The 22,776-nt window shown below is 47.8% G+C and overlaps 2 protein-coding genes across 6 annotated transcripts in view; one reads left to right on the top strand and one right to left on the bottom strand.

Moving 5' to 3' along the window:
* Positions 1-2,772, top strand: part of AGAP3 (ArfGAP with GTPase domain, ankyrin repeat and PH domain 3) — a 50,449-nt gene extending 47,677 nt beyond the window's left edge. For all 5 annotated transcript variants that reach the window (XM_036999418.2, XM_036999420.2, XM_036999417.2 and 2 more), the window contains 5 exons: positions 254-408; positions 492-582; positions 736-958; positions 1,629-1,884; positions 2,058-2,772. In XM_036999418.2, coding sequence (XP_036855313.2) covers positions 254-408; positions 492-582; positions 736-958; positions 1,629-1,884; positions 2,058-2,264 — 932 coding nt within the window. In that variant the 3' untranslated portion in view covers positions 2,265-2,772. The remainder of the gene's footprint in view (positions 1-253; positions 409-491; positions 583-735; positions 959-1,628; positions 1,885-2,057) is intronic.
* On the bottom strand, positions 2,766-22,660 carry GBX1 (gastrulation brain homeobox 1). The gene is made up of 2 exons (XM_017651694.3): positions 21,783-22,660; positions 2,766-6,645 (listed from the first exon to the last, which is right to left on the bottom strand). The coding sequence occupies exons 1-2, from the start codon at positions 22,303-22,305 to the stop codon at positions 6,092-6,094; spliced, it is 1,077 nt and encodes a 358-aa protein (XP_017507183.1). The 5' UTR covers positions 22,306-22,660; the 3' UTR covers positions 2,766-6,091.
* Between the last annotated feature and the right edge of the window lie 116 nt (positions 22,661-22,776).

Below are 22,776 nucleotides of genomic sequence, written 5' to 3'. Positions count from 1 at the left end.
ACCCCTAATTTCCAGATCTATTCTGGCAGTACCAGGGATGATAAAACCTCGTACCCTGTCTTTTTTCACCCAGGCTCCACAGGTGGTTAGGAAAGGAGGCTTGAGGGCTCCATACGGCTGGCTCTCCTCTTTCAAGTTGCCTTGGAAAGCATGGCCCTTGAGGCCGGGGTCGGGGGAGGGGGATGAGAGCCAGGAAGGCAGTGCTGACAAGGCGCTCTGCCCTGATGGTGGTAAATGCCCCTGTCCCCCACAGAGGCAGAAGAGTCCTTTGAGTTTGTGGTGGTGTCCCTCACCGGGCAGACGTGGCACTTCGAAGCCTCAACAGCAGAGGAGCGAGAGCTGTGGGTACAAAGCGTGCAGGCCCAGATCCTTGCCAGCCTGCAGGGCTGCCGCAGCTCTAAAGACAAGGTCGGCACAGGGGCCAGAGTGGGGTGGGACCCGAGGGTGGCTCGTGACTGACCAGCCACCCCTTGCGTCTCCTGTTGCGGCAGACTCGACTGGGGAATCAGAATGCAGCTCTGGCTGTGCAGGCCGTCCGTACAGTCCGCGGCAACAGCTTCTGCATTGACTGCGACGCCCCCAGTGAGTGCCAGGGCCAGTGGGCCTGGGGCGGGGGCAGCTTAGAGGAAGCTCTGCGAGAGGCTTCCAGTAGGCTAAGAAAGGGCATGGAGGACTTTCCTGGTGGTCTCACTCTGGTTGTCTGTGGGCTTCATGATGCCTTCTCTCCTCACCCAGATCCAGACTGGGCCAGCCTGAACCTAGGCGCCCTGATGTGCATTGAGTGCTCAGGGACCCACCGACATCTGGGGGCCCACCTGTCCCGGGTCCGCTCCCTGGACCTTGATGACTGGCCACCTGAGCTGCTGGCTGTCATGACCGCGATGGGCAATGCTCTGGCCAACAGTGTCTGGGAGGGGGCCCTGGATGGCTATGCAAAGCCAGGGCCTGATGCCTGCAGGTGAGTGGATGGGGCCCTGAAGCTGGCCAGGAAGGAAGGGGACATCGGTGCTCTGGTATGGGGAAGGTCGGGATGATGCTAGTGGTTGTGACAATGCTAGAAGGGTTAAAACTGGCTGTTGGCAGCTGGCCCCTTGGGGTGCCCCTCCCCCCTACCTGTCACTCAGGCGCCTCACAACAACAGGCCTTTTCTGAGCTGTTATCTGCAGGTCAGGGGGCCAGCAGGAGGCGCATGCGCAAGGCCCTATCGCTCTGTGATGCGAAGGCCCTATCCTGAGCTCTGAGATGGGGAGAAAGGGTGGCAGATAGGGTAGTGTGTGGGCCCCCAGTGCAGGCCCTCCCCTTTGTTCCAGCAGGGCCAGATAAGGTGCCACAGGAGGCCTGCCTGGAATCTTCCTGCCCTCTCAGCCCCCCACGTCCCTGCTGTCCCCTAGGGCTCTCCCTTTAGTGTTCCTGCCTTTCTGCTTCTTCCACACCCTTTGCGTTGCCCACTGCCCCTCTGCATGTCCTTGATTTCCCAATTCTGTCTCTGCTGCTCCGAGGGACACATTCTCTCTCTCCCTTATTCCCGTTGGGGTGCTCGTGTCATTTCCTAACCATTCCCTTGGCCCCGCCTGCTGGCCTGGCGACCCCCTCCCCGTGCTCACGCCCTGCCGGGCCTGTGCTTACAGAGAGGAGAAGGAGCGCTGGGTCCGGGCCAAGTACGAACAGAAGCTCTTCCTGGCCCCGCTGCCGAGCTCGGATGTGCCGCTGGGGCAGCAGCTGCTCCGGGCTGTGGTGGAGGACGACCTGCGGCTGCTGGTAATGCTTCTGGCACACGGGTCCAAGGAGGAGGTGAATGAGACCTACGGGGACGGGGACGGGCGGACAGCTCTGCACCTCTCCAGTGCTATGGCCAATGTGGTCTTCACACAGCTGCTCATCTGGGTGAGTTGTGGACCCCTTCCTTGCCTTCCCAGCACCACCCTGGCTGGTGCCTCTGACCTCCCGACACCCTCTTTATCCCAGCCCTTTGAAAGCCACCTCTCCATTTTCTCCCTAAGAACCCATACCTTTCCTGCCATGACATACCAACTGTGAACATGTGCTTTCTTTTGCAGTACGGGGTGGACGTGAGGAGCAGGGATGCCAGGGGCCTGACTCCACTGGCCTATGCTCGTCGGGCTGGGAGCCAGGAGTGTGCAGACATCTTGATCCAGCATGGCTGCCCTGGGGAGGGCTGTGGCTTAGCTCCTGCCCCCAGCAGAGAGCCTGCCAATGGCACCAACACCTCTGCTGAGCTGCACCGGAGTCCTAGCCTCCTATAAGGCCCGGGAAGAGGAAGAGAGACCAGAAAGATTCTGTGGCCTGGGGAACCTTCCTCCCTATAAGCTCTGGTGGAAACAAAGACACAGAGACTGGGAAACAGGGATGTGCAGAAGAGGAGGAGGGGAGGGAATTAGGGAGTCAAAGAGGAGAATAGCTAAGTGGGGGAGAAGACACATCTGGGATTTGAACTACAGCAGGAAGGGAGTGGAGGTATTCAGCCCTCTGCCCTCTGGTGCTGTTGAAAAGGGACAGGACCCTTTGGAGACACCTGTGAGGAGAGGGGAGCCGGACCTCTCCCTCCTCCAGATTCCTACCTTGTAGTGCCAGCCCCCTGCAAGCCTTCATCCGAAAATGGAACCTGGATAGGGCACAGGTTGTGGGGTGCTGGATGAACAGGACAAATGTGTGATCTGGGAGTCCCATGTAAATCTGTACATTGGAATATTTATGTTTGTGTACATATTTGGTGTGCGTGTATGATGAGCCAATAAACAGACTGTGTGTGTGGCTTGGTTTCCCCTTTTCAATCTCTGCCTTTCCAGAAATGCCCCCATCTCTGTTTCTTTATTGCTCTCTTCTTATGTCTGCTGTCTGTGCTCTAGCTTTTCTCCTCTGTCGGCTAGCCTGAGGCCCAGGCTGTCTTCCCTTAAGCCTCCTGTGTGCATCTCTCAGCCCAGCCCTTCATTGCTGGGGATGTGGTTGAGTGTGTCAGCAGCACAGGCAGTGAACCCTGATAGGAGAACTGGGGCTCTTTGCTTCCTACTGGAAGCTTCTGCTGCCTTCCACGCTCCCACCTCCCACCCCCACAGAGCTTTTCCAGCCGGTCTCCTTGTTCTCATCAGCATTCTATCCAGCCGCCTCATGCCCTACACTGGCCAAAGTCCACCCAAAGAGAGGGCGTAAACATTGTCCCCCTCCCTAAGAGTCTAGGGACTAGCCCACACAGCCAGATGTGGACAGAGATTTTTGAATCAAGGCACAGGAGAATTCTGAAGCTGCCCCCAAATAAGCAGCCAGATGTTTTATTAGGGCAGCAGGCTCTCGGTACTTATTCCTAAATTCTGCTTTTGATTAAAAGGAAAGAGGTAGGTCACTGATGGCAGGACAGCCACCCTGACTCCTACCAACATCTTGCCAAGCTGGGGGTAGAATCCAGAGCCCCTGCTTTTCCATCTACTATCCCTGAGTTATTCTAGAAAGACTTGGGGGAAACCCTTCTATACTGGTTCTTGAAGGATAAAAACTTGGTAAGTTAGGGCCCCTGCTCTGTAGGGGTCTATTACTTCCCCATTCCTGGAACCACTTCGCTGGTGGCCCTTGTCCACAACACTTTGAGTGTACACTGGGTGTGCTAGGCTGGTGCTCCGTGCATTGGTACCTGCCTATGTATAGTTAAATAACCAGGTAACAATATTTGGGAAGGAAACCAGATTTATTTTCTTTGTCCACAGCCCCTTTCTGCAAGGCTAAGAGCCTCAAGCAAAGATAAAAGTAGACAGAGACAGGGCCATGGGTATGTGTAAGAACAGGTTCTCAGGCTCAGAAAATACCAGCAATCACCACCATTCCCTAAGGACAGAAAGCTGCCTGAGTGGCTGGATTAATGCCTGGTATAGTATGGAGACTTAACAGGCAAATCCAGAAAAAACAGCGAATCTGGGCCTTGGTTTCAGAGCGCTATCCTGCCTGGGTGCCCACCTCCCCCAGGGGCGCAAGAGCTAGAGAGCCTCTCTCCCAGCCCTCTGCCTGCAGACAGGGATTCTCCACAGCCAAAATGACAACAGCTCCTGAGAGCTGCATCTACCCGGCTTCTCTCCTAAAAAGAATCTAGCCCTGTAGGTTCCCTGCGTGGATGAGTCTAAGGTATCGGAGATGGCCTTGACCCAGATCAGGGATGGGGCTGGTCTGGACCACACATTTTTTAGCCTGAGTCTCAAGCCTTGCTGACATACAGCCAGAGAATGGAGAAGACCTGCCCTGGATCCAGGTGTCCGAGCTGGGGTACTGTGGCCCCGCTGTCAATGACCAGTCGGCCCCAGGCTGCCACAGCCAGCTGGGAGAGAGGAACTGCTAAGGAAAGGCTCAGCCTTGTCAGAAAAGGCGCAGGCAGTAGGCGTTTGAACAGACACTGGCTGGTTTGCTATTCTAGGAATCGGCAATAGCAGGATACCCTAAGGCAGGGTAAGGAGGCTGGCCAGGTAATTGATAAGCTGTACTTCTCTCCCCTCCATGACCTTTAATCTGAGTTTCCAGACCTCACTCACAGCCTGTTTTTCTTCCTTATGGCTCTCTTCCCTAGTCTAGCTCTCCTCCCAGATCAATGCAGGTCAAGTTTCTTCCCAAGAAGCTTGTTTACCATGGTCCCAACTGCAGCTGGCTTCTGTAATAACCCTTATTCCCAGTGTCTGCTCAGCCCTGCTGCATGGTCCATACAGGAGAGTATAGCCTTTCTATGACGGGGGGAAATGGCAGTTTTGATTTGTCTTGTTTCCCTCTCACTATACTGTGTCTCTCCCAAGTTCCCTGAAGCCTCCACTCCCTATGTTTACTTTGTCTACTGACGCTGTTCCTTAGTTTGCTCATAGAATTCCAACCCCAAAGCCTTTGATGCCTATTTCCATAGTTTCCCCCACAGTCCACACCCTTCTAGAACCATCACAGATTGATTCCTGCCTTATCCAGTTTGCAGTGGTCCTTCTCAAGAGATCTCATTTTATAATAGAAGAGGATTTGATAATCTCAAGCTTTATAAATGGTGCAATGGGGAGGAGAGGCCACAATTAACGCTGCAAAAACAGAACTGGAAATGAGTCTTTTAACTCCAGGCCCTCCTCATGTCTGGAATATCAAAGGGTGGCAGAGATGGACTAAGCTACTGTGTCCTCTCTGTAGAAAAAGATTAATGAGCTCATACATGAGAGGGGTGAGCCCCCAGCCTGTTCTAATCAGTGACAGGACTGGTAACGTGTCTAGTTACACAGGGCCTAGATATACCCCAGCTGAACCAGGGTCAAGTACTTCATTTCCCCTCAAACTACAAAAGGGAGCAAATCCTCTAGCCTATCTGCCAACTCGTCCAAAGAGGGCACAGAGATGAGGAAGCTTACCTGTTTATTGGGTAAAGAGAAAAGAAGTGCCACATTAGGAGCGTGAAGTCTAGAGGGGCGAGCAGTGGACAGAGCCCGGAGTGGGAAAGGACAGAGGTGGAGGTAGGTCGCATGGGAAGGGACAGAGTGCTGACGTTGCTTAGGAGGCTAGTGACAGTCCTATTCTGGTTCTTTGCATGTCCTTGCACTATAGGCAGGCAAGATGGTACCCACCCCAAGGCAGTAAGGTAGGGCTGAACTCTGGCTGAAGATGGAGGAAACGCAGAACTTCCTCCAATCCCTCTGAAGGGTGCAGACAGACAGGCAGATAGCTCCATATGTACAAACTTTACACAAAATAAATAAGGAGCTTGATCAGCTTGGCTAGGCCTCACTCGGATTCCTCCCACCCCTGTCATTAGTGATTTCAGGTCATTAGCCAGGAACGTTGCAGGCCCCAGGCCATTTTAGAACCCACCCCTCCCCCAGAGACCCCATCAGTCCCAACAGCTCCTTAGCAGTGAGAACCAAGCCCTCCAACCCTGGAGGCCCCAGGCCTGAGGATCTCTGGCAGAGGCTCCGTCTCAGGTTGCCAGTACAGCACCTACACTGAGGTAGCTGCCCCCGCCCGAGCCCCTCCTGGGCAGGATCACAACCCCTCTGGCCCACAGAACCCTAACGCAGTCTCCCAACAGGCTCAGGAACGGATCCTTCGCCTTCCAAGGTCCTCGGAAGCCCCTTCAGGGCCGGGCGCCCTGTTCCATTTGTTGGTGCTGGCTCCTCACGGCAAACCTGTTGACGTGCACAGGTATGGGCACAACGATCTTCGGGTTTCTTACAGGCTCCCCAGAGCGGCTGCTCACGTTGCCAGCTTTGATGCGCTTCCACTTGGCCCGCCGGTTCTGAAACCAGATCTTGACCTGCACCTCACTGAGCTTGAGAGCGTGGGCGATCTGGGAGCGCTCTGTCAAGCTCAGGTATTTCTTGCAATGAAACTCCTTCTCCAATTCCAAAAGCTGCTCGCTGGTAAAGGCTGTGCGTCGCCTTCGGCTTTTGCCCCCAGGAGCTGTGACTCCTGCTGCCGCTGGTGCCCCCTCCTCAGCTCCAGTCCCCAGGCTTCCCTTAAGCTTCGGTTTAGGTCCCAGGAGAGCCCCAGGGCCCCCTGCTGAACTGTCCAAGAAACCGTCGTCCTCGCTGTCACCGCCTGAGCCCTCCTCCTCCTGTTCGCTGCCTGCGGGGTCTCCTGCTGGTGCCTCCAGCTTCTCCTCATCTGAGCTGTACACTTTCCCCTCTGCTGTGGGGAGTGAGGACCAATGGACAGGGAGGGAGAGAGCAAGGAAAGGCAGACAGGTTGGAGGAGGCACACGGGACCATGGCCAGGCACGGGCAGAACCACAGCAGGAAGACCGGACGTGGAGATGAGGTGGGGAGGAGGGGGGACAAGGATGGCACATCCAGGGCAGGGTCGGGGGATGGTGGGGGAAGAGGTTCAGGGAAGACAAACGGGAAGAAAGGTATTAACCAGCACAGATTTCATTACGGCAAAGTGGGAAAGCAATACATGTATATCAAAGAACACCATTTCCAGGACCGTGACCCCTCAACTTTCCCCCCATCCGACCTCGTTCTCCCTACCCACTACTGTCTCAGCTTTCTCCAGAGCCAGACAGAGGGTTCTGCACTCATTCACCAGCCCCAAATCCAGACCCCACAACCTCAGGACCCAGAAGCAAGCGATGTGGGACCTGGCTTAGGAGCCCTTCAGTCACAGCAGGCAGGAGTGAGCAATGTGAGAGGATTTACTTCCGCAGGGTAGAGGGGAGATCACGACTGCAGGCCTCTGTTCTTTTCCTAGGAATCCTCACCTGGCCCAATGGGAAAACCTATGTGTTAACACCTATTTCATCTCCTCTTTGTCCCTCTTCCCTACATTTAGAATCCTAGACTCTTATTTCCAGATGGAAACTTAAGAGTCATCAGATTTGCCATCAACACCCCCGTCCCCAATTCTCCTCACCCAGACCATCCAGCCCAGGACGGGAAGCTCCCCCAGACACAAGTCATTGTATCTGTGGCCAGATTTTTCTTCCAGCTACTTAGCCCCCCTCATCATCTTTCAATACTTCTTTCCTCCTTGATTTTAAAATGACATCATCTCTTTCCCACCTTTCCTCCCTCCCAAAGTTGCGTGAGCAGCACAAACAGCTGCTTTCTGCCCCAGTTCAGAATCCTGAGGACCCTGAGCTTGATGTCAGCTGTGAGAACTGGAGGGAATATGGGAGGAGGAGGAGGAAGAAACAGAAGCGCAGCAAGAGAGAATATAGAGAGGAAAACGGTAAAAAATAAATTTTGACTCACTTAATAGATTCTTGATTATTTGTAATTGCAACTATGTAAACATTTTAATCAGCACATAATTCTAAAATTTAATTCAACCGTTGGTTTTAATCTTTTTATCCACTGATGGTGTTGCCAGAACTGCAAATAATGAGTTATAAATGTTTTCAGTGTTTGGGGTTTACAAACTCCCTTGTTTTCTGCCCAAAGGACCAATAAGCAGTGAAACAACAAAAAGCCCAAAGAAAACTAACCAATAGGAAAGAAACAAGAGAAAATGGATAATCTGTAAACTGCACAGTCAGTTCTTTACCAACAGAGTTCACTGTGTAAAGGGGGGAGGGCTACGTAAATGTAGGAGTGCATCTGTCTGTATTTGCCACAGATCACATGTGCACCTATGAGCCCACTCCGAGGTTGAGAATATAACCTGAAGTAAAATAGCTTTAGGGAACGGTGAAGTACTCTGTAAGAAAACAAGGTGGGCATATGTGGCTAGAGCACCTTCCAGTGCCCAGAGCTTACCTGACAGTCTTCTCTAACCCCTTGCCACCTGTCAGAAGGAACTTCACAGGGCCTCCAGGACCAGCCCAGTAACTATCAACCCCCTTCCCCATCAACAGAATTGTCCTTTCCCCTCACTGATGAAATCTACACCTGTTCTTTTTCCAGAGCCACGTTTACATTCTCCCTAGAGACCAGAATTCTCCATGTCCAGATCACCCACCTCCCTCTACTCAGCTTATTCACACCTCAAGGGCATTTTTGTCCCATGGACCCAGCCTTTTTTTCCTGAGTGCTCCATTCTTTATCTACCCTTCTCAAAACCCACGTGAGCCCTAGCTTAGGCTCGCCGAGCCTCCCTGTGCTCCTCTCATTCACCGCTTCCTGCCAGTAAGTTGTCTTCATTCTCTCTTTAACAGCTTGCCCAGGCTTTGCTAGTGCCCAGCTTCCTGTACTGTCTAAATATACTGTCCACAGATAATGCATCCCTCACAATACTCACCTCTCATCACCCATGCTTTCTCCCTCATCTCATTCCTAGGCAAATACATTTTGCTTTCTGCAATATTCACATCTTTGGTTTCCTCCTTCATTTCATTAAGAGCTCTTCCCCACACTATTTTCCACTTCTACAGAACCCAAACCTAATGTGTTCCAAGTTGAATTCCCCATCTTTCCCCCAAACTGGCTTGTCCCCATCTGTACCCATGCAAATTCACATCTCGGTTAATGGCAACACCATCCTCCCTGTTATTCAAATCAAACCTTCACTCTCCTCTCTCATAACCGGTGCCCAATCCACCAGCAAATCCTGATAGTGCTGCTGCCTTTAAAGTCCACCCGGAGCCTGACCCCCTCTCACCATCTCCTCAGCATCCCATTAGTCCAAGCCACCATTATCTTCACCTAGTGCATCGACATTTTCTCTGAACTGGTGTCCCTGCTCCTGTGCTTCCCATCTCTGTTCTCTGCCCCTCCTCGAGATCATTCTATTTGGAGTAGATTTTTGCACCAGCTCATTCCTTATCTCCTTCAGGTCTTTACTTCATCAGTGAGTCCTTCCCTGATCATCCTTTTAAAATTAAAACCCCCAGTACTCCTTACCGCCCTTCTCTGTTTTATTTGTTGCTATAATACAGTACATGAGTGTGCGTGGGGTCACGGGGAAGACGGTGTAGCTCAGAGAAGACACACAGGGACTCTGTGACACCTTACTACACTGATGGACAGTGACTGAATGGGGCATGGGGGGGGACTCGATAATAAGGGTGCATGTAATAACCATATGGTTTTTCTTGTAACACCTTCATAAGACTGTATATCAGTGATACTTTAATCAAAAAATATATAGTACATGTCACCAACTTTATTCATTTATTTTATTGGCTGTTTCTTCCTACTAGAATATAGGCTTCATGATGTAGGGATTTTTAGTATATTTTTTCACTGCTGTGTCTTCAGCATCTAGAAAATTACCTGCATAGAGTAGGCACTTAATAAATATTTGATTAAATGAAAGAAACTATTCCCAAGCACTTTCTCACACACACATTTTTTCTCTCCATCTCTGTCCCCACAACCCCACCCTTTCTAGCTCCAGTGCCTATAAGACATAGACCCCATGAATATTATACTACCCACTTCTCAGGATGCCCTCTGATCTCACACTAGCTGGAGAAGACTCTGTATGCCATGGCAATCTATAGGATTTTATGCTAAAAGAAATGAAGGACAGTCACCAATGTCATTACTAATCCTCTAACTTTTAATTTTAAAAACATGGTTTATAGTAAACAATAGAATAACAAAAGTTTGTAAAAAATCAGCCCAATATTACAGTATTTTAAACAGCTGCTAAAAAGGCAGAACCTGGATTTCAGGGCTTAAAGGATGAAATCATTTAGTACAGCTCCAAGTACCCAGGGGGTGTCCAACAAATATACATTGATGCCTGAGATGAGGCTTCCAGGTTCCTTAATCTGGCGGGGCCCTCCTGAGATCACATCATCGATCCCTCTGTCTTCAGACAGATTCCATAAAGTCAAGCCCACGTGAGGGGGCCACCCTCAGCGCTGCTTTTAAAGCCATATAAGGAGCACCAGTTCACAACTTCTCTTGGTTACTTGGTCCCAGAGAGATGCTGAGCAGAAGGGGCACAAGTTTCTCTCTGAGCCTTTAGAGTTATGACACTGAGGGCTCAAATAAGGGACTCTTGGAAGGAGGTGGGGGTGGGGCAGCAGAAGAAAGCAACTGAGAAGGGAAAATACAGCCCCATGCCTCAGAGGAGAGGGTCTGGGACAGTGAGTGAGACCAGAAAGAGTGGGAGAGTAGGAAAGGCCAAAGCTGGCAGAAAGAGGAATGGGGCAAGAGAGATGTGGGGTAGACACGGGCAGGAGAATTAAATGATGAGTCAGAGAAATTGAAAAGGATGAAACCTTTAGAGAAGGGAGAGAGAAAAGACAGGAAAAAAATCAAAGAGTAAAGACCAGAAAGCTGTTTAAATTAAAATGCCCCCGCCTCTTTTCAAAACACCAATGCATTTGGAGCAAAGCAAAGCATCTTGGCCTTGCCGCCTGTTCTTTGCTCTGCCAACTAACACAGCACCCAGAGTGACAGGACATATTCAGAAGACTTGGATGGGCAATTCAGTAAGCAGCCCAGTCCTTCACAGTATAGCAGTTCTGAAACCGCTTACCATTTTCTCATGAATTAGCTAAAAAGTAAAGGCAGGATGTTTTATCTACTTTATAATGAATATTAAGGTGGTTAAGTATAACCAAACCAAACAAAAATCGCTCATAGAAAAATGTGTTATTGACGAAAAACTGACAGAAGCAAATTCTGTGATCGAATTTCTATTTGCAATATTTGATTTAGATAATTGGACTTGGTAGAGATAATGTCCATAAAGTAAATATCTAATTGCAGATGCTATAATTTGTTAAGAACAAAAAACTTGAACAACAAAACTTCATTGAAAATCTTACACGAGAAGTGATTCTGGTGAGAATAATTTCAGCAAAAGGAAAATTTTTAAATTGGAAACAATTTGACTCTGCAAGGTAGGTAGGCCAAACAGACAGGTCCTGTCCTTTGTGTATGAAAATGGTATTACTGATAACACAGAGTAAATGAATTTTCATCTTGTTTCCCATGGGTAAGTGTAGATAGAGTCTGTGAACAGCTCGGTGTGTATCCAGAGGGAATGACTGTGGGGCAGGCTGGTTACTAGGAAACATCCAGACTTCACGTGAATTCTTCTGGTCGATGCTATTATCCTAAGAACTGGAAATCACAAGGTCTGAACCATAATTACTTGTAAAGTCCATGCCAGGGGCCGGATTCCCACTCCAGAGAGCAGCACCCCAGCTGCAGGGCCGCACTTGCATGGGGCCTTCCTTCCCAGAGGAAGGGAAGCAGCACCAGAGACACAGGGACACTCCACCTTAGGGATGGGTCAGGTCAGGCTGGGGAAGAAACCAAGGCTCCAGAAATCCATGGCAGGTTTTGTCCAGTAGAAAGCATAAATAGCACCAGGCTTGGACAACCTAGAGAGACAGTCTGCAGCTATGGTCACTAAGGTGGTGCGCCTGGATCATGGCGAGGAAAACCACCCAGGGAGTGGAGAACCACTTCTGACCCCGGGTGATGGGAACTCACGGAGCGCCTGTGCTGTCCTTCATGCACCCCGCTCTGTTCTAACTTATATAAATCAACAGTCTCCATCATTCACGGAGAGAAGTCTCGCCCCATGACACTCGGTGCTGACCCCTCTTCCATATACTTCAGAAGTGACCACGTCAGACTCCCCCCACCACACCCAGGACAGCGGGCCTCCTCCTCATTGTCCCCAGCTGACCATTCAGCTTCCTGAACCCCGGATCAACGTGCGTGTGGGGGCTAAAAGGCGGGAAGAAACCCAGGTCAGCCCTCAAAAAAGAGATGTTTGCCACCACTCCCATTTCTAATTCCTCATTTCATCGCAATGCCCTGAAGAGAATTATTTCTCCCTTCTTTTCAGAGACAGTACTTTTCCCCATCATTTATAGCAACAAGCTCACTTTGAATTTTTTTCACTCATCCCCTTTAATATTACACCCCCATTTGCTACTATACCTTCCTAAAATTTCATGTACAATATGGAAATTTAATTTTCACTTTCTCTCTCCGCTCTTCCCATGACTCCTCACATTCTTTACTCCAAATCAACATGAATATTTTCTCTACACCATTGCCACCCAGAGCCCCTCCCACCTTCACAAGCTCAGGGCAATTTCCCAACCACTCCAAGTTCAGAGCTCCTTTAGTGGCATATTAACATCGTCATTGCCAAGAGCACCTTGTAGGACCTTTGACATTCCAAAACACTTTTACACTTATTATCTTCAAGCAACTCACTGAAGTAGAGAAGACCTATTATTAGTAGTAACAGGAGGTTAGTAACCTTATTTTCAGGTGAAAAAACTGAGGTTTCAGAAGGATTAAGTGATTTTCCTAAGTCACATAGCTGGAGACAGAGCCATATCCCCAGTCTTGGTCTCCTGAATCTCCTGTCAATGCTCTTTCTATCCTTTCCAGTAACATGTCTTCTCCTCCCCTCCCACTTACAGTAAGAGCCCTCTCTCTAGATGCCTCATCAGATAAACAACCTACCTATCAAATCAGGTTCGAGTTTAGACCTCATCCCTTTCACTTGCCACTTCAGAGCTCTAGCCTAATCATGAGTATCTTCCCTTAACATTCTCAGAGAGTGTTTTGGAATTGCCACCAGAGAGGCTTCACTCACCAAATTTCACCTTTGTCCTTTAACAAACACCCTATTTCTCTCATCATTCCCCAAGACAAAATTCCTGCCAGATCTTTCTCTTATTTTTTCTGTCTTTATTGGTTTGTCTGATGTAATGTTACTAATGGGCATTCCTTTTATTTAGAAATGTATTTTCTCATTTAAAAAATAATTTACCAAACTATGGAAACAGTTTTGTTTTAATATCAATTTTCCTCTAGCTTCTAGTTTACAACTGCCTCCCTCATCCCTCAAGTACAAGCTCTTCCTTGGACTGCAATCAGCCTCACTGAAGAATAGAAATTTTCCTACCATCTTCAATTCTCTCAACCTTCCTCATCAGAGTTCTCCTCAGAGCTTCACTCCCAGTCTCTCTTCTTTTTCTCCCAGGACTGCCGACCTAGCCAGGGAGAAGGCTATCCTCCCTAATACTGAAAGGGAGTTAAAGGTACACTCTTTCCTTCTTTCTAGGTGAAGTACACATGTGTTTGGGGTTTGCTTTTGTCTGCCCAACAGCCCTTCCTCCTTTTACTCACCAGCAGCACCTCCGTTAACAACCCAGTGCAGGGACTGTCAGTCAGATTTCACCTGCGTGATCCCATAGGCATATGACCTGGAACTGACCAACCTAACATCCCATCTCCCTGGGACTTGACTCAAGCTAGATGATCAGTCATCCTAGGATTTTATATATGCTAGAATCCACTGGGTTCCCAACCTGGGATTATAAAAATTTAGAGCTGCTTTTTTGTGCCCTCCCTTACCTGTCTGAAGGAGAAAATGAGGCAAAGACTGGGCAGGGAGCCAGGTTGAGAGCAAGAAAAAAGACCTAACAACACACACTGTCTGCATCGCTGGATCCACTCCTCTACTTCACAGTCATGTGAATCAATGCATGTCCATTGTATCTTAAACTAGATTTGAGCTGCTGTCACTAGCAACCCAAAGAGTTCTGACTACATATGATGCCGTAACTAGGAATGAACAAAATCTCATGACTCCAGGGAAAGCAAGCCACTCCCCCTCACTCCCACAACTTTCCTGTCCAAAATAATTTTACCACATTACCTGAAATTATTCATAATAATGCACTGAGAATTCTACCAGTTTGAAATTCATTTGGGCTTTAAAAAAATCTCCTTAATCCATCTGAGTGTGAATTATTTTAATCCAGTGGCTCCTAATATCAAGGGGAGATCAGACATAAGAGGGAGTCAGAATTCTGATGAAGGAAAAGAAAGAGGAATTTTTTTTTAATGGAGAAAGAAGAACAGGCGCCAGCAGGACACGGCAGAAGGGCTTGGGCAGCCAGAGGATGTCAAAATGTACCAGGAAAACTGAAAGGGGGGAGAAGGAACCAAAGAAAAACTTGTAACTCTCCCCTTATTAGATTCATACAATGTTCTCTCCTGATAATCGTGATATAAACCATTCTCAAAATATGGTGCTATTTCTATCATCACTACCAGAAATATTTACCCTTATCAGTACAGACAGTGTCAGCTATCCCACACAATACCTAGTAAAGCAGTCTTTCCCAACTTAATTCCCAGCAAAGCTCCCCATCCAGTTCCAACAAAGACAATACCAATCATTTCTTGCACACTTGTTACATCAGGATGCTGGACAAATATCTTCTCATTTAATCCTTAGCTCTGTGAGCTAAGTATTCTTGCCCTTATTTTACTGGTGAGGAAACTGACACTTCAGAGGTTAGTATTTTGCTGCAGGTCACAAAGAAAGGGTGGCGCCACGATCTGTACCCAAAGCCCGTGCTGTTTCTCTGTGCTACACATCCCTTTATTGACACTGAATGAAAAGAGACTGAATTCTAATGTCATCCTATCATAAATACTGTACCCGACACAGAAATGATTTGGAAAGCCAGGAACTGATTCCCCAACACAGCTTTTCTTTTTCTCACTCCCTGATGAGCACTGCTTCCCCCTCACCCAGTAAAGTTGGTCACAATTGATCCAATCGTTTTGGCCTAGATTAGATCTACTTTTCTGTCTTTCATTTAGTATGACGGCTGTGAACAACCGCAAATCAAGTAGCCCCTCCCCTATCCCAGATGACAAAGCTTTTCTATCCTAAAGCCCAGCCCTGGTTTCACCTCAAGATGTATATATCCTAGCCTGCCTCCTTCTGGTCAGTTACCATGACAGCTCAGCACTGAAGAGCATAGAATTTCCCCCTCAAAAAGGATGCCCTTTTTTTGTTAAGGAAACAATTCACTAATAAAGGTATCCTTATAGATAAAAACAATTAAGGAGCTGGAAGTGACCTTAGAGATCACCTAACTCACACCCTTAATTTTACTGATGAGGAAGCTAAGCAGAGAGGTGTGATGTTGCCAAGACCACTCAGGTACATCCTTCTAGTATCTATGCATGATTTATAGAATAGTTATCATCCACCCAGCGCAAAGCTCTTCTCACTCTCACTCCCGCATAGCTCCATCTTCCTCTTTCCTTCTGGCCACCTCTGGGTCACTTCTCTTCCCTAGTACAGAGTTCCATCTTCTTGATTACTTCTACTGTAGTGCCATTTCCTCCACAATTCACAGTCAAGAAATCCATCTCCCATTACCCCCAGTTGAGAAGTATCTTTCTGTTTCTGTCATCCTCATTTTTGACACAGTGCTTTTTCCTCATAACCTTAGTCTCTGGTCATCCCTGCAGCCCCCTTCCTTCCTGTACAGGTTTGTCGTTTCATCATTTGAAGATTATTCCTTTCCCTTCTAGGATGGGAAGGGAATGAAGACACCGCTTCGTGACTGCTTGAGGCACAGTGCTGTCTCTTCCTGCCACAACTTAATCCAGCTTGTGCAGGTTACTCTTCCAGCACAGCAAATACAAGCACTGTTTCTCCCTAGCCCCGTTTCTTCCAATTAGCACACCAATATTTCTTCCACATTACTCTAAGCAGATAACTTTCCCCCATCATGATCATATTCCCAGTGAAAACCCCCTACCTCTTCTCTTTCACTATTATTAGCACTGCAGCAGTGGGTGTCCCCCACCCCCGCCCGCCCCATAGAGCTCTGGACTTTTCACTGGTTAGAGACAGGGTTTCTTCTCTCCTACCCCAGCATGGGGCATTTCCCCATTCCTTCTGGATAAAAGTTCTCTCCCACCAAACTCTTCCCTTCTCATCCTTCCTATTTACTTTTCTCTTTTTGTACATCTATTCCATTACTTCTTTCATTTCTATTTCCTAATACCCAGTTTTACCACAAAATCCTTATTTTCCCACTACTTCCAGGATAAAATTCTTGCTTTACAGCTTCCCATTGTAAAATTATTCTCAATGCAAAAGCACTTTGCTCATATTATGTTCCTCCTCCTTTCCAATTAAAATATTTCCCCCTCATTATTCCAATTACTGCTTCATTCCCATTATTCCCAGTATAGACCATTCAGGCCCATCACTCTGAGCATAAGAACTATCCTCCTAATCATCTATAATCTGTATCACCATAGTTACATATGCCACTGCAAAGGTGCCTTCTGTCGTCCATCCCTCCCAATTGTTACCTTCACTATGCTACAAGGCATCTCAGTCTCCCATCCCAATCTTCCCAGTAGAATTTCCCTCTTGTCATTTCTGAGATCTCTCTCTCTCAACCAAGGTTTTTTAACCCTTTTTGTGCCAAAACTTCTTTGGCAGTCTGATAAAACTTATGAACCTCTTCCTTCTCAGAATTGCTTTTAGTATATAATATAAAACACACAGGATTATATTAGAAACCAATTATATAAAAATAGTTATCAAATATTTAGAAATTAATTTGTGATATAATCATATATGTTTCTTTATTAATTCATTAAACAAGATGCCTGAAGACTATGCATTTAAAATAAAATGTCTGTGACTTCTATTGATGACAAAAATCTCAGGTACTGCTGAAGCTACTACGGTTTCTGGCCGACATTCATAATCAAAGGAAGTGCCAAATTTTAGCTGTAATTTTTTTTCCCACCCATCATCAACAGATCCCCTCAGAAGAGACCTGTGGAGTCCATGATAAGAATGCCAAACACTGAGGCTAGAAAAAAAAAATGCCTTGTAGTCTATGGAATTGAAAGGAACATTAAACATCATCTGAATCAAAGCTTTTAGATTACAGATGAGGAAACTGAACCCTAGAGAAGTTATAAGGCTTTGATTTTCTCATACTAAGCCCATAACAGATACACAATAAATGTTCCCTGAACTGAGCAAAGCAACTTGCCAATGCAAGTCGCAACAGCTAATGAGTGACCAAGTTGAGAACTGAACCCATGTGTCATGACTCCTAAATAAATGTTCCTTCAATTACATTCAGTTAGTGTAACATTTGCCTTTCTATAAATGTCAGTGGAGCAGTCACTCACTATATGTTCTTCCTAAACCTTTCCAGGAAAACATACTCCAGGTCTCCCTCACTGCCAAAAAAAAAATCTTTCTCCTGTTTCTAACAGAAGTCTCTGATTCCATGTCACATTATCATTTCCTGTTGTTCTCTCATGAGTAAATATATTTTGACAGCCATAATGGATACCTATTCAGAAATTAATTGATGGTCATTTCACTATAATCAAGTGCTTATGGCAATCAGCACAAATATCGTGCTCCTAGGAAGTTTTCCTAGTCTCCTTGCATGATTTTCATTATTACTGCCAATCTCTATTCATAAATTAGCAAATATTTTTCCATTCAGTTTTTAAAAATAATGTTCACCACACTGCCAGCTCCCAGATTTGTCTCTTATATTTTCTTGTCTACATCATCTCAACTACAAATATTTTCTTTTCTTCAACATGCTCACTATATTTTTATCACCCATCCAACAGTAATATATAGAATATCAACCATCCCACACAATTCTTAAGTATTTATTTTCAGTCACTCCAACCCTCTCCTCCCTGAACTGCTCTAGCCACCCCCAATTTAAAGTTTTCATTTTTCCAAACAGACGGCTCTTTTCATCATCTCCCTAGCACCCGCGTATAGTATCATCTTCACCTGTCGTTTCTGTGATGTGTATTTGCACCACACCTTCAAGTTAGCTTCGATTACTCTCAGTCAGAGCTCACATGCACCTTCACACACAGCAAGGTCATCACTGCCCTTTCAGAATTCTTTTTCCTGTCATTTAGATCTTCCCGCTGTCTTCTTTCCATTGTTCCTAATACATGGAGGACTTCATTGTCCACCCCAATTCAAAGCTCTTTGGCCCCCAACAGTTTCACATAAGTCTGTTCTTCAACTCTCTAGAGATTTTATGTTGAATATGGTCACCACTGGCCACATGAGGCTATTGACCACCTAAAATATGGCCAGTCTGAATTGAGATGTACTGGAAGGGTAAAAACACACATTGTATTTCAAAGACTAAATATGAAAAGATGTAAAATATTTTATTAAAAATTTTTATATTGACTAATTCTGAAATAATATTTGGACATATTGGTTTAAGTAAAACATTACTAAAATTGATTTCAACTATATCTTTTTACTTTTTAAATGTGGCTGATAAAAAATTTTAAATTTCATAAATGGCTTGCTAGATAGCCCTAACACTGGGCTCTTCTGTTGATTCATACTTTTAAATTTCCCCTAATTCAAAATTCTCTTATCTTTTATCACTCCTACTAAGACACCTTCCCCAACTATCCCCATTGCTCCTGACATTCCAAAACTAGAATTATTTTCCATCTACCAATCTCAATACCTTGTCTATCCCATAATTTCTCTAGATAGTATTTCTTTTTGTCTGCTAATATAGCTTCTACACCTGCAATCTAATCATAATAAAGTTCTGTTTCCTTCATCATCAATTTTAGTAGGGTGGTATTTGTTTTAACTCTCAGCAAAATTAAAAAGAAATAGACCTTCTAATTCCCAATGAAAAAAACTTCTCCATAATTCTCCAAAATGGCCTATTTTCACTATAATTTCATTTAAAAGGGCTAGGAATTATAAACAAATGTAAGTTAATAATTTCAGACCAATGTCACACATTCTCATTAGGACAGCAATTCCTCTGTTACTTTAAAGATTACATTCTTCCTCCAAACTCTTCTGATGTTGAGGTTTCAATCCCACTATTTGAGCAGAGAACTCTCTTATTTCATGCTAAATAGTCTAATACAATTCCAAAAATGGAATATTTGTTTTCCCACCATTTCCAGCATGGGCCATGTGTCATCACTCCCAAATTGATTTTATGTCTAACATTTCTGGAATTTCCTTTTCTTAACTATTTTAGGGGGGAAAAATCAAGACTGGGCAGATTGACATGAGTGGCATGGCAAGGAAGGGTTGGGAGAGTTTGTACTGAGAGTGATAAGAAGTGACAGCTGCAGATAAAGACATGCCACTCATTATTCTTTTCAGATATTTCTTCTGAAATCTCTCCTCACTACTCTGCTCCAGAAGCCCCACTATAAACCTGTTATGGTTAGCCCTTCCCAACGGGAGTGGTTACCTTCACTCCACACCTCTCCAAATTCTTCCTCTGCAAGATCCCCTTCCCATCATTCTTAGCAAAAAAAAAAAAAAAAGTCCTGTCTTTACTCCAAGAACAACACAAGTCTCTTCTTTTTGTTTCCAACATTTGCTTCTGATGATGAAGATCTTTCCTTCATCATTCTATATATATAAATTATGGTTTCTCATAACTCCCAAGATTAAAAACCTTAAAAAAAATAACTCCTACTGTTGAAACTCTTCCCTGTTTGCCTCTAGTGTATTTATGGTTACCTCCCAACCCTCTCAAGACAGAGCTCTTCCACACACACACACAGTCCTGGTCCAGAGATACTGTTCCCTGTTCACGCAGCCCAGGCTAGAAATCCCTTGCACATAACTCTTCCGAAAGACAGCCCTGTTCTTTCTCAGACAGGTGTGTACAGTGCATTTGTGGGCTCTTTTCTCTATTCTTTCCTCAATCATTCTCTTCTGTTCTTTTCCTCTACTTATTCCTCCCTTTCTTTCCCTTCTTCTCTCTCTCCCTCTGTCTCTTTCAATGTCTAGTTTTATAGCCAATACTCTATCTGCTTCAGAAAAGAGACTCCATTATACAAAATGGGTCAAAATAAGAACTAAGGGGAGCCTGAGAGAGTAGGACAAGTTGCTTGTGCCCTATGTTCGGTCACATTCTCCCCTCAGTTCCCTCCACTATGCGTATCTGTCTCTTTCCTCCCCCTCAGCTCATCTTCTCAAGTGTCTGGTTCTTCCTCCAGCTCCTACTGCCTCCAAAGCCTCTGATGGCCTGCCTTGCTATCCTATTCTGAAAGTCCTACTGATCCTTTTTTCCCCCATTCATCCTGCCAGCTGCTCGCCCCCTCCCCCTCCGGGCCCTTTTAGCTTCTGGACTTCTCCCATCTTCCAGTTGCTGCTCTATCATTTCCTTTTCATCCCCCTTAGGAGTTGCTGCTTAGACTTCAGACACTGGATCTTCTAGGTACCTGGTCCAAACAGGTACAAAAAAACCCCCCAAAAAACTGAATCCCCAGAGTCAAATGCCCAGGGCTAAAAGGGAAAAGAAGAGGAAGACAGGCCCTATAGCAGCAACTTTTGGGGTCTGGAAGAATGATTAGACCTCTAGACAATTTCAAGGAAGAGCCCAGAAACCTATCAGGAATTACCCTCTCCTGGCAAAGGACAAAAGAACACTTGGACCTCCTTTCTGTCTCTGCTAGAGTCAGCCCCCTGGCTCCTGGGGTCGCTCCCCACTGCCAAGCTGGCTAAGACAAATGGTTACACAGAGGCAGATTCACCCTGATGCTAAAGAAGCTGAAGCTTCTGGAACCCCACACTTGCATGCACCCGTTTTTCTTATATAGGGCCATCAAATTGTACAAGCTCTGGATCACTGCACACCTGGATGTACCCCTGGATAAGAAAAAGCTTTTTTAGCTTTTAACCGTTAAGGATCAAAAGGGAAGCCAGTAGGGCTCTAAGCAGATTGATTCTAAAGCAGGTTTCAGTTTAAAACACCCTGCCTCTATTGAGAGGGCATCTCCCCCGGATGATCCAGGATTCCTGAACTGCCTCTTAGCTAAATCTCACTGGTTCCAGAATCAGCTGGATTCTCAGCTCCACACCTTTGGGCCACACCCAACCCAGCTCTTAAGTCTCTCTCTTGGCCTCCCAGGCAGCCCTGGTCCAGCAGGTGCTAGGCCCCTTGCTAGCATATGTTTCCATAGGCCCCCGACTTGGTTCTTTAAGTATTAGCTCTGTATCTGCCAATTTAGAAGTGACCTTTACTACTAAGGGAAAGACAGGTCACCAAGACGGTCACTACCACTTTAAGGCCCTCCCTTTGCCCTGCATGCCAGTGCATTTAAGGTCAATACAATCTTCTCAGAAACCAGAACATACCCTCCCCTTACTGAACTGACAGTTGCCCAAAGGTACCCTCACCCTGGGGTTTTGCTGGTATTCCCAAGAATCCCATACTTTCAGGTCTCTATTCCTGCAGTGGAGAAAAATGAAGGGATTCTGCAAAGGATCCGTGGGAGCCGAGGCTTGAGGACTAGAATGCTGGGAGGAAAGGCACTAATTTGGAAGAGAGCACTGGGAAGTCTGGTGAGGCTTCAGGCACTCTGGAGGCAGAGCAGGACTGCGGTTCTAGGATCTAGAGGTGCCACGTTTGGAGTGGAATTAGACGTGGTTCCCAGAACCCGTCGTCTGGGGGTCTGGGTTTCTAGGGCTCCAGGCAGGTGGTGCCAAGATTCTGAGCAGGCTGCTGTCTGGGATTTCCAGGTGAATGGGCCTCCCGCCCGGCGCCCCCGGTCAGCCCCAGCACTTACCCGGCAGACTTGGGAAAGTCTCTGAGAAGTGCGAAGGCGGGGGCGGAGGGGGCTCTGCCACTTTCTCCCGAGCAGGCAGCAGCTCCTCGGCTTCCAGCGCGCCCTCCGGGCGTCGGCCGCCCGGCTCAGGGTTGTTGCGGGCGGCGGCAGCGGCAGCAGCGAGCTCCGGGGGCCCATAGAAGGCGTCGGGCGGCTCCGCGAAACTGGGCAGTGCGGTGGTCAGTGCTACCATCGAGGGCACGGCCTGGCCCAGCCCCGCACAGAAGGTGTTGGTAAGGCGGCCGGCAAAGGAGGCTAGCGGGGCGAGGGGCGGGAGGCCGGCAGGCAGTGGCGCGGGGGCCAGTGCCTGCGGCAGTACGAGAGGCCGGTAGGGCATGAACATGGGGTAGCCGGTGTAGAGCAAGTGGCCAGAGCGAGGCGGTGGCGGCCCGATGAGGGAGTCGATGGAGAAAGCAGTGCCCGGGCCCCCCCCACTGCCCCCACCGCTGCCCCCGGGGGCGCCTCCGCCTCCAGCTCTCTGCATCGTGCCCGGAGCTGCGGCCGCCCCGGGGCGCTCCCCTCGGGCACCGCCGTGCGCCCCGCGGCTCGGGCGCCCCGCGCGGACACGCAGGGCTCGCTCCCTGGCTCCCGGGCCGAGGTGGCGGCGGGGCGCGGGATCGGCGCAGTGTGGCTTCGGCGCCGCGCTCCCCTTCTCTCATAAGGAGGGAGGGGGCGGGCGAGCGGGCGGGCTGGGGGTGTCGCCCTCCGGACTCATCCATCTTCCTCAAATTACGCTTCACTTCCTCCCTCCGCCCGCCGCCGCCGCGCCCGGCTCCCGCTCCCTCCGCAGAGCCCGTTCCCAGAGGCCTGGCCGGCCCTCCGGCCTGAGACCCTCCGCCCGCCCCCCGCGGCCCAACCAACTATTATTAATGGAGATTGATGAGGCCGGACATGCCGCTTTGTGAAAGTTTGCGGCCGATGAGAAGACGACGGCAGCTGCTGGGCCGGTACCCCT

Source organism: Manis javanica, chromosome 6 (assembly GCF_040802235.1).
Source record: "Manis javanica isolate MJ-LG chromosome 6, MJ_LKY, whole genome shotgun sequence".
Lineage (NCBI taxonomy): Eukaryota > Metazoa > Chordata > Mammalia > Pholidota > Manidae > Manis > Manis javanica.
This window is presented reverse-complemented; position numbering and strand designations above follow the sequence as displayed.